Raw genomic sequence first — 12,301 nt, forward strand, 5'->3', positions numbered from 1 at the left:
GACCCCATTGGGATTTGGGCATCTGAGTGTTAAAGACAAGAACACTTCTGTGAGCTGCTTTCAGGTTAAGCCTGCAGCTGTGGGGTAAGTAATTCAGATTGTGAATTGGATTGTGTGTTGAAGCAGACGGGTGTGTCTGGCTCAACGAGACAGGGTGCTGGAGTCCTAAGCGACAGGGCAGGAAGTCAGGGGCAGAAGTAGAATTGGCTCATGAATTGACAGCTTCCAAGGGGAGTTCTGTGATCTAACTCGTCACAAGAACAATGATCAAAAAAATGGGAAAGGTTCACGAAAACAAGAAACCCCTCTCTGTGGCCATGGGGATATCACAAAAAGCCCTCTCTGGGATGCAAGGAAAGTTCATAGTCTGTTCCACTCCAAAATCAGCCACGCAAAGCAGCAAGTTATTCTTACTCAAAGGTGATGTAGTAGTTAAATACAGCACTCCAGTTCTCAAAAACACACGGTTTCACAACTCTCACCAGTAAGCTCTAGTAGAATGTCCTCATTTCCTACAGCAGTTTTCCTGTATAAGGACTTTCCAGTTGAAACATTAGGTTTCTCCTCCAGGTTTTGTGATGGATTCAACATAGAAAAATCAGGTACATTTTGCTCACCGAATCACTGTACATATGATAAAGAACATCAGCATTGCTGATTCTTTCCTTTTCTCTTTGGTTATCTGAAAGTGTAGCTTCTGTTTGTAAAACTGAAAAGAATCGTGGCCGCACAGGGACTAATGGAAAACCACTTTGCCTCAAAATGCTACAGTATCTTATGGCAGTCTCGGGGCCGGTCTACACTCAGCTGGGATCGATGCTCTGAAATCGATCCACCAGCAGTCAATTTAGCGGGTCTAGTAAAGAGAAGAGTTAGATAAGTCAATGGGAGATTTTCTCCTGTCGACCACCCCACCACCCCCGCAGTAACTTGATCTAAGGTACATCAACTCCAGCTGGCCTATTCACGTAGCTGGAGTTCCGTAGAGTAGGTTCATTTACCGTGCTAGTGTAGACATAGCCTTAGAGTCACGGAAAAGCTGGGCTTAGTGGTGGAGTGATAAGATATTGTGTGGGAGGAAATTCTCAGACCTTGAACTTCCACAATGCTGAGCTCAACCAAACTGGGACAGAGCACCCTTGAGTGAGGAGAGATGTTTCCCCACTCTTGTAACACAGATTTCAAGATCACCTCTTGCAGCAGGTGTATTTGCCTACTTTGTCACGAAGCTCTTTGGTTCTGACCCCATAAATGATCGGGTTGAGCATGGGAGGGATGAGGAGATAGAGGTCATCCAAGATGACGTGAACATGGGGAGCGATGCCCAGACCAAACAAGTATGTGAGATTGGGGAAGATGCTGCGGGTATAATAAATAACCATCAGACAGAAGTGGGTTGTGCAGGTGTTGAGAGCTTTCTCGTGGGCATCCTTGGAGGAGATTCTGAGGACGGTCCTGATGATCAGACCATAGGACAGGGCAATGAGCGTAAGGTCAAACCCCAAATTTACAGCCAGTAGCATCAAAGTATATATCTTGATTACTGTAATGTCCCCACATGCCATCTTGTACAGAGTTGCGCAGTTACATTGTGTATGGGGGATATTGTGGTTGGCACAGAATGACTGCTGACTCATGAACACAGGAAGGGGCAGAATGAAGAGAACAGCTCTTATCAAACATACAAGCCCGAGTTTAGCTATTTGTGCATTGCTGAGGATAGTGGCATATCTAAGAGGGTTACATATGGCAACGTAGCGATCGAAAGCCATTGTCACGAGGGTGGCTGAGTGCATAACAGAAACCATGTGAAGGAAGAACATCTGGGTGAGGCAGCCAGCCAGAGTAATACCTTTCAGATTGAACCAAAATATGCCCAGTGCCTTTGGCACGACTAAGGTAGGCGTGGCGATGTCGGTGAGCGCCAGCATGCAGAGCAGCAGGTACATCGGCTTGTGCAGGGTATGCTCCTTACCTACAACAGACAGAAGCGTGAAATTTGCCAACAGGCTGATAATGTAGAACGTAGAGAAAGGGATGGAAATCCAGATGTGGGCAGCCTCCAGGCCGGGGATGCCCATTAGGATGAATGTTGAAGGGTCAGAGGGGGTGAGGTTGAAAGCTGCCATGAGGTGGCTGATGTGTCGATATGACACAGAAATGCTCCAGGTTCCTGTAAAGGGAGAGAAGCACAGTGAGGGGATTACACGCTTTATATCAAATAGTACAGTAAATATTTTCTAGCTATTAACAATCTGGGAGTCTTCTGGAGTGGGGAGTGAAGAACCACCAACGATGTCACTCCCTGCTTTATATAACTTTAGCAAAGGGTGGGAACTCTTTGTTTCAAAACTTAGCTTCAAGGCTATTTTGTGAGTCCAGAGTTCTTTGGCCTGGTCACATACAGGGGCGGCTCTAGGCACCAGTAAAGCAAGGACGTGCTTGGTGCCGCCCATTTGCAGGGGCGGCAGGGATCCAGCCTGGGAACTGAGTGCCAACATGGGGCCTTGGGAGCTGTTGTTTCTTGCTTAGCTCCCTGCTTATAGCGCCAGCCCTGGAACAGAGAAAGAACATTTCCCAGCAATCTCTTGACCACTACCAACAGGGGAGGGAGTGAGGTAGCTGAGACCTCATGCTGCAGCCTGCTGTGAATGGAGAGCTGCACTGTGAAGAGGACGGTACTGCATTTTAACATTCAAAAAATAGGACACTACACAGGGAGGGAAGCCCCACCCTGCCACCATCCACTCCCTCCAACTGCCCCCCACAGAAACCCCAACCCATCCAACCCCCCCGTCCCCTGATCATCCCCTCTCAGCACCCCTGCCTCTAACTTCTCCCCAGGACCCCACCCCCTATCTAAGCACCGCTGGTCCATGTCCCCTGATTGCCCCCTTCTGGGACCCCTGCACCTAACTGCCCCTTGGCATCCCACCCCCTATCTAAGCCTCCCTTCTCCTTGTCCCTGACTGCCCCATCCTGAGACCCCCCCCCAATTTCACCCCTAGGATTCCACCCCCTACCTGTCCCCTGACAAACTCCTGGGACTCCCATGCCTATCTAACTGCTGACTGCCCCATCAAACTCCTGACCCATCTAACCCCCCTTCTCCCTGTCCCTGACTGCCCCACCCGAACCTCCACCCCATCCTACCCCCCCTTCTCCCTGTCCCTTGACTGTCCCCCCGGAATCCCCTAGCCCTTCTCCAACACCCCGGTCCCCTTACCGTGCCACTCAGACCAACGTGTCTGGCTCCGCACAGTTCCAGACACGCTGCTGCATACATGCTGCCATGCTCCCCCGCAGAGCCACAGCCCCCCCTCCCCCGTCCCGCCCCAGCATCTGCCTTCCAGATTTGAACACCTCAGAATTCAGGAGTGCTCAAGTTCAGTTTGGGCAGCTGTTACTTCATTTCTCTCAAATAAAATATACTGACCCACTGTAACTTGCTGTGGAAAAAGTAGGATAAAATTGAGCAAGAAATGTATCCCTGTGGTTTTTAGGACTGGAACTGCTATTTTCAACAGCCATTGCCTTTTTTATTGTTATTTGTTTAAAAGGAAGACAGTGATATTGCATTGGCAAATTCCCCATAGAAAGAAAGAGTGGAACAAAAGAATAATAAAGGCACCTCAACTTTTCCTCATTTATGGAGGAGTGTCTTATAATATGCATCCAGATATCCTCCAGTCAAACAAGCTGAAAATTGTTCCATTTTACTGCAGCTCTGTAACCATATGGGAACCAATCTTGTCTGTGTTCTGTGCACGTCCTAAATTCCTGCTGAATGACCTGCCCTGGGAGCGAGTTACCAGTGACCCAGGGCTGGGGTGGAAGGAGGGTGCAGGTGTGGGGGGGAAGAGCCCAGGGCTGGGATGGCAGGAGGTTTGTGTGTGGTGGGGTAATGTGGGGGGCGAAACGGAGGGCCCAGAGCTGGGGCGGCAGTGGATGTCCGGGGGAGGAGATCCCAGGGCTGGGATGGGGGGCAGATAAATTTTTATTTTGCTTGGGGTGGCAAAAAACCGAGAGCAGGCCCTGGTCACATGCCCTTGTTAAGTCATAGCATCCATTTTGTATAGGCTGTCTGAAGCATTCTCAGGATGGCTTATCTGGTGGGAGAGAGGTTTCTCTTAATGCCTATTGTTCCCCCCAATGGCTCATTGCCCTGAATAGGCCCTTCCCAACCAGCTATCTAGACTAAAATCATCTTGCCTAGTGAGCCTTATCCAGGTGTAACTACATTTGAAATACAGATAAGTGGTCAATATTCATAACTGCAGACAAAAATCAAACATGCATACAAATCGGATAATAATATTCAGAAAGTCAGAACTTTTCAAATGACATCTTACATGAGCTGTCTTGCATAAAATGTATCATAATTATGCTATAATCATGTTATAGTAAAATCAATATGATCTATATGGGATACATTGTCACAAAAGATCAATGGTTATTCCTCCCAGTGAAATGCCTGATGTTTCATAACAACAATAATTGGTAACAAAACTGAGTAAAGGTTGTGTCACCCAGGCTGCAGGTCTGTGGCTTATGAGGGCAAAGAGACCCTGAAACTCCCCAAACAGAACATGAGGAACCCCCTAGCTACCACCTGAGCTGGAACAAGGGCTGTACCAGGGGAAAGGATTGTGCCCAGATTAGGAAGGCGTCCAGTGTGTGAAGAAACATATTGAAACATCTCTGAGGGTGAGATCTTATCTCTATAAAGTTTCTGACTGCATTAGACATAGACTCAAGTGTTTTATTTTATTTTACTTGGTAATTCACCTTGTTCTGTCTGTTACTACTTGAAACCACTTAAATCCTACTTTCTGTATTTAATAAAATCACTTTTTACTTATTAACTCAGAGTATGTGCAAATACCTTGGGGAGGGGAACAGCTGTGCATAACTCTCTATCAGTGTTATACAGGGCGAACAATTAGAGTTTACCCTATATATGCTTTATACAGGGTAAAACGGATTTATTTGGGTTTAGACACCATTGGGAGTTGGGCATCTGAGTGTTAAAGACAAGAACACTTCTGTGAGCTGCTTTCAGGTTAAACCTGCAGCTGTGGGGTAAGTAATTCAGATTGTGAATTGGATTGTGTGTTGAAGCAGACGGGTGTGTTTGGCTCAACAAGACAGGGTGCTGGAGTCCTAAGCTGACAGGGCAGGAAGTCAGGGGCAGAAGTAGAATTGGCACATGAATTGGCAGCTTTCAAGGGGGGTTCTGTGATCTAACCCGTCACAAGAACAATGATCAAAAAAATTGGAAAGGTTCACGAAAACAAGAAACCCCGCTCTGTGGGCACAGGGATATCACAAAGAGCCCTCTTTGGGACGCAAGGAAAGTTCATAGTCTGTTCCACTCCAAAATCAGCCATGCAAAGCAGTAAGTTATTTTTAGTCAAAGGTGAAGTAGTAGTTAAATACCGCAGTCCAGTTCTCAAAAACACACGGTTTCACAACTCTCACCAGTAAGCTCTAGTAGAATGTCCTCAATTCCTACAGCAGTTTTCCTTCTCCCTGCCCCTTGACTGCCCCCCCGGAATCCCCTACCCCTTCTCCAATCCCCCAACCCCCTTACCGTGCCACTCAGACCAGTGTGTCTGGCTACGCACAGTGCCAGACACGCTGCTGCATACATGCTTCCATGCTCCCCCGTGGAGCCAGGGCCCCCCCCCCCCGCCCCAGCCACGGCCCTCCAGATTTGAACACCTCAAAATTCAGGAGTGCTCATGCTGAGATTGGGCAGCTGTTACTTCATTACTCTCAAATAAAATATACTGACCCACTGTAAATTGCTGTGGAAAAAGTAGGATATAATTGAGCATTAATGCTACCCAGTGGTTTTTAGGACTGGAATTGCTATTTTCAACAGTCATTGCCTTTTCTATTTGTATTGTTATTTGTTTAAAAGGAAGACAGTGATATTGCATTGGCAAATTCCCTATGGAAAGAAAGAGTGGAACAAAAGAATAATAAAGGCAACTCAACTTTTCCTCATTTATGCAGGACAGTCTTATAATATGCGTCCAGATATCCTCCAGTCACACAAGCTGAAAATTGTTCCACTTTACTGCAGCTCTGTAACCATATGGGAACCAGTCCTGTCTGTGTTCTGTGCATGTCCAAAATTCCTCCTGAATGACCTGCCCTGGGGATGAGTTACCAGTGACCCAGGGCTGCCGTGGAAGGAGGGTGCAGGTGTGGGGGGGAAGAGCCCAGGGCTGAGATGGCAGGAGGTGTGTGTGGGGGGGGGTAATGTGGGGGGCAAACAGGGGGCCAGAGCTGGGGCGGCAGTGGATGTGGGGGGGGAGATCCCAGGGCTGGGGCAGCAGGGGGGTGCGGTGAGGAGCCCAGGGTTGGGACGGGGGGCAGACAATTTTTTTTTTGCTTGAGGTGGCAAAAAACCTAGAACCGGCCCTGGTCACATGCCCTTGTTAAGTCATAGCATCCATTTTGTATAGGCTGTCTGAAGCATTCTCAGGGAGGCTCATCTGGTGGGAGAGACGTTTCTCTTAACACCTATTGTTTCCTCCAATGGCTCATTGCCCTAAATAGGCCCTTCCCAACCAGCTATCTAGACTGAAATCATCTTACCTAGTGAGCCTTACCCAGGTGTAACTACATTTGAAATACAGATAAGTGGTCAATATTCATAACTGCAGACAAAAATCATACATGCATACAAATGGGATAATAATATTCAGAAAGTCAGAACTTTTCCAATGACATCTTACATGACCCGTCTTGCCTAAAATGTATCATAATTATGCTATAATCATATTATAGTAAAATCAATATGATCAATATGGGATACATTGTCACAAAAGACCAATGGTTATTCCTCCCAGTGAAATGCCTGAAGTTTCATAACAACAATAATTGGTAACAACACTGAGTAAAGGTTGTGGCACCCAGGCTGCAGGTCTGTGGGTTATGAGGGCAAAGAGACCCTGAATCTCCCCAAACACTCTGCAACAGGAAAGATCCCAAAGCTGGCCTTGGACCAACAATCATACAGAAAAAAATTATTTCAGCAGCACTGCCCACCTGTCTGTCTACATGCAGCTCTGCAACCATGTGACATTCCTCTCTGGTGTTATCCTGACTGGTGATCTGCTAAGTCACTCCAATACTTGACTCTGGGAGCCAGACTGACCCTGCTCTGCTGTGAGAACTCCCACTCCTGGGCTGTTCACGCACAGCCTCTGCCATGTAACTCCTGCTTGGATTCTGCGACTGAATGACACTAGCCAATATCTCCGGTTCCAGACACAACCCTAGGAACCTTTGTCTTGCCATATCCAGTTATGCCCACTGGACACTGCAAGTTTATATAAGTTTGTCAATTTAACAAAAAAATTGATATGCACCAGGCTTGTTATTTCCAGGGAAGTCTCTTACACACTTCAAACCAAACAAACCTCTTCAGGTAGAAAAAACAACACATTTATTAACTACCCTATAGATGTTAGGTGATATTAAGCAAAAAGTCAGAGTGGTTACCAAAATAAAATAAAATATAGAAATGCAGTCGAAACTCTTAACCCTATTAGACTGGACAACATCGAAATTAAGCAGTTTTTCTCACCCCACTGGATACTGCAGTCTTTAATATACAGGTTTGTTCCTTAGGACTGGGCCACTCTCCCTGTTGGAGTCTTGTCTTCTCAATGTCTTTGTTGCTTGCAGCGAAGGTGGCGGCCAGAGAAGGCCTCAGTATGTGTCCACTCTGTCTGTTTTATACCCTCAGTCCATGTACTTGAGAAGCACATGTCCAGGCATGTCTGGGGGGCATTGCAGAGTCTCTGCAAGCAAGGTAGAGCAATTCCCTTTTTGAGGCATCATGCAGGTGAGCCATTGTATTGTAGCTCCCTTGCTGGACAATGGCTGTTGATCTGTTGTTTGACACCCTGCCTGAGTGTTTGTTACATTCCCTGCTGTTTCCTCTGGGGAGCTAATATCTGGCTGATTCCTCAATTTATAGCATGTTTTAGTGACCACCATGCAACAGAATTCTCATAGCTCCATATACATTAATGATACATATGTGGATAGAGACATGACTTTCAGCAGATCATGACGTTTCCCTTGATACCTTACAAGGCCTTCTTTATATGTAAGATCTTGATTATATGAAAATGAGGAATATGGGGGTTACAGTACGCTCACCCCAGGTATACACTGTCACAGCGCCCACAAAGCCTCAGTGCTACTCACTTGTCACTGTACACACCTTGCCTGCCTCCACAACACTCAGCAGTGCCCAATTTTCTGTGTACAGCCCCTACCTGCCCCCACAGCCTCCAGCATTGCCAGCCTGCCTCTGTACACCCCTCTTCCTTCCCCACAACCCCTGGTACTGGTCACCTGTCCATGTAGATCCCACACCCCCCGAACTTCCATCCCTGCCACATGAGGATACCCCTCACCCAGGACCAAAAACAGGTGCCAAACACCACAGCGACAGCTCACACACATACCTCTTCAGACTAGGAAAAAATCAGTGTCTGCCTGCACCCCGGGAAAGGGGGAGATGAGACTGATCTGCCTTTTTGGGACAAAGGGAACCCTGACAGCAGCTCAGCCTGTGCAGGGAAGGAGAGATGGATAGACCCAGCCAGAGGGGGAGAGGACGTGGACATTAAAAGTAGTCAGCATCAGTAACTCTTCTTCAAAAAGACACAAAGCTTGAATGTATTACAGCCAGTTAGAAACCCAGACAGCCCTTCCTGCGACTACTTTTCCGCATTGGCAATTGCTGACGTTGCCACAAAACTGTAGTGGGTTTTCTCATGGAAGGAAGTATGGTCTGGATGGGAGATGGTGTCAGAGACCATCTGCTAGAGTGTGGCCCTCTTTCCATTGCAGTCTCAGATTCCCCCCCAGACCCAGGGTGGCTCATGACGCCTCTTTGGTCTGTGCATCAGGGAGGACGTCCGTTCCCCATGTTGCACAGTTTCAGGACTCTGTGCCACTGTGACCTCGATACTGCATATCCCGCAGTCCTGCCCACACCCACCGCACACACTGTGTGTTCCTGTGCCTCTGCAACTAACATTTGCAGCACAACCTCTAATGCTTCTCATTCTCTCCATTAACGGAGATAAAGGGTCTCTCTCTCCCTACCCTTTGGGAAAAAAATGGTTATCCTAATGGTTTTAGAGCTTTAAGGCTGTGAATTTGAGATTTCAGCAACTCTCCTGACAGTTCTTCTTGGGTCTGAACAAGCTCATCCGTCCTTAGAGGCCTCGGGACATCTCCAGATGAAGTCACTGGAGATTCATGGCCGATGTAAATCAGGCCATTTATTTAACTCACTCCATGTGGTTTTAGGGCGAACTCCTGGCTCAGTTAGGAATTTTGCTTTTCATCTCAAGGGGACCAGATTCACCCTGAATATTTAACTTTTGGCTCCTGGATGTTAAAGTTTTGGCTTTGGGTCCTGCTGCAGAGAGCGCTATTCTGTTAGGGTGCTGAGAGAGTCTGTGGGAACCCCCAGTTCATGTGGCGTTCTGAGATTGGGATTGAAAGTTGGGAGTTTCACAACAGAGGGGTCTTGATTTTGCTCTCATAGAAGCCAGCGTCAATCTGGAGTGACCCAGTGAAGGCAGAATCAGAGAGCAGAATCTGCCCAGTGTGTGGCCTATTCTTGTTGTGAACCCTCTGGTAACACAGATACCCACAGCAGAAGCTTTGGCTGCACTTCCTAACAGGGCAGTGAAGTTGCTGAATTGGAAAACTTGAGCCAACCACAGGAAAAATCACACAGCACCAAAAAAAAAAAGTAACTGAGAAAGATTGAAGGACACAGTAAGAGAAAAAGAACTGAACTTAAACACAAATATTTGTCTACATTATTTCCAATAAATGTGTAGTTCCAATTTTTCCAGGTAAATCCCTTGTTTTTTCTGACAGTACTAAACAATTCAAGTCACCGTGCTGGTGAATTCCTGCCCAGGTGGTTCTTGATTTGAACTCTGGAAACCTTCCTGAGCCCTTACCACTAACTTTAATGCAGAAACTGGCAACTCACCAAATCCCATGCAGCAGAGAAGGAAATCTCTTTCCTACAACAGCAAGGCAGAGTCTTGAGAATCAGTGTATGAATGTCACGTCTGACACTCGGTGTGCTGAACAGCGACCTTTATGATTCCCCTGTACAATCCCTGTGGATTTTCAAATTGGCCAGGGCTCCCCTACAATTCCCTGGACTCTGTGTGAGCAGCCAGAAGAGCAGAAAATTGACCCTGGAGAACTTCAGCCTGTGAACCACTCCCGGGAGAAAAGAAATGGTTTGCCGAGAACAGGGGCTCAGATTTTCAGGGCAAACTGTGTCTTGCAGACTGTTCCGTGTAGCAAATGACGATGGCTGTCTTTTCTGTGTGTAATGTGCTGCCATCTGCACAATGTGTGGGAATGCTGCCACAAGAGCTGGGCCAAAAACCATTTTCAGTTTATCGTAGCAGTGTACTGCTGCATAGCGCCCATGCAGTTGTAATATCCAGTCCATTAGCCTCTGAAAAATCAGTGCCACCCCATAGAGGCCAAATTACTTTATTCTGAATTTATGCAAGACAAAGGGAGTGTAAAAGACTTTCTTCTCCCAGGATTCTGGCATCAATGTTATTTGTCAGTGAGCCATTGTGAGGTTTTATGTTTAATATATATCTGACAGCTACCAAGTGTTCTAAAAGTTAATCTACTGACTCTCTGCATCAGGGAGGCATCAAATTTCAATACTGTGCTGATCTTTTGCAAACGGATGCAGAAATGGGTTCTGATATCCTGGGTCAGAGCTAGTACAATGGGACTGCTCCATTAGCTTTGTGATTCGTTCACCTCTCCCCATGCTAAAATGGCCTGGAGTTCATCTCACAAGGTATCTCACATTTTAAGAGGGAACAGCCATGTTATTTGCATGATCTGTTGCCCTGGAACTATTTCAGGGTGCAGCTCATGTGAGAAGATGTTGGTAAAGGAACCAAACCACTTCAACATCTGTATCTCCTGTTTGGGCTACTGTCCCTACCACCTTACTTGCATCATAGGTGCCTTGCGGATACATTTGGGCTTTAGAGGATATGAATCTGATGGGTTGTCACCTCTGGGGTTTAGTCTAGGGGCCATGAGAACTGCTGAAGCTGGGCTGGCCCTGTTTCACACTGCTTTGCTGGTGATTCAGCCTCTCCATGCCCTGTGATCAACAACACTACAGCAGATTTCAGAGTGGGAGCTTTGTGAGTCTGTATCAAGAAAAACAATGAGGAGTCCTGGTGGCACCTTAGAGACTAAAAAATGTATTTGTGCATAAGCTTTCATGGGCTAAACCCACTTCATCCGATGCACGGAGTGGAATATAGAGTAGAGAGGTGTAAATACACAGCATATGAAAAGATGGGAGTTGCCTTACCAAGTGGGGGGGTCAGTCCTATGGAGCCAATTCACTGAATTTGGAAGTGGGCTACTCTCAACAATTGACAAGAAGGGGTGGAAATCACTTTTGTAGTGCTACTGAGACCAATTTAAAAAAGGTGACCCATTTCAAACTGCTGAGAAGAAGGTGGGAGTATTTAGCAAGGGGAAATCAGTTTTGTAAAATCAAAGAGGATTAGTTGTGGCACCTTAGAGACTAACAAATGTATTTCGGTTTTGTAGTGACCCATCCACTCCCAGTCTTTATTCAGGCCTAATTTGATGGTGTCCAGTTTGCAAATTAATTCCAGTTCTGCAGTTTCTCATTGGAGTCTCTTTTTGAAGTTTTTTTGTTGAAGAATTGTCACTTTTAAGTCTGTTATGGGGTGACCAGTTAGATTGAAGTGTTATCCTGCTTGTTTTAGAATGTTATGATTGCTGATGTCAGATTTGTATCCATTTATTTTTTTGCATAGAGACTGTCCAGTTTGGCCAAAGTACGTGGCAGAAGGGCATTGCTAGCACGACGGCATCTATCACATTGGTAAATGTGCATGTGAATAAGCCCCTGATGGTGCGGCCGAAGTAGTTAGGTCCTATGATGGTGTCACTTTAGTAGATATGCAGACAAAGTTAGCACCAGGGTTTGGTTCGTGAGGTAGTGTTTTTGTTGTGTGGTGTGTAGTTTCTGGTGACTCTTTGCTTCAGTTTGGGGGCTTTCTGTAAGAGCAGACTGCCCTTTCTCCCAATGTCTGTGAGAGTGAGGGATTGTCCTTCAGGAGAGGTTGTAGATTATTGATGATGCGCTGGAGAGGTTTTAGTTGGGGGCTGTAGGTGACGGCTAGTGGTGTTCTGTTACTTTCTTTGTTGGGCC

At 46.6% G+C, this 12,301-nt stretch overlaps 1 protein-coding gene across 1 annotated transcript; it reads right to left on the reverse strand.

Annotated features, from left to right (window-relative positions):
• Positions 1-1,187: 1,187 nt before the first annotated feature.
• LOC120395510 (olfactory receptor 52E2-like) lies at positions 1,188-2,129 on the reverse strand. The gene has a single exon (XM_039519971.1). It carries the CDS (start codon positions 2,127-2,129, stop codon positions 1,188-1,190), a length of 942 nt encoding a protein of 313 aa, XP_039375905.1.
• Between the last annotated feature and the right edge of the window lie 10,172 nt (positions 2,130-12,301).

Source organism: Mauremys reevesii, linkage group 1, assembly GCF_016161935.1.
Source record: "Mauremys reevesii isolate NIE-2019 linkage group 1, ASM1616193v1, whole genome shotgun sequence".
Lineage (NCBI taxonomy): Eukaryota > Metazoa > Chordata > Testudines > Geoemydidae > Mauremys > Mauremys reevesii.

Coding starts and splice junctions, on each gene's coding strand:
- LOC120395510 (XM_039519971.1), bottom strand. CDS start 2,129: ATGGCAGCTTTCAACCTCACCCCCTCTGACCCTTCAACATTCATCCTA.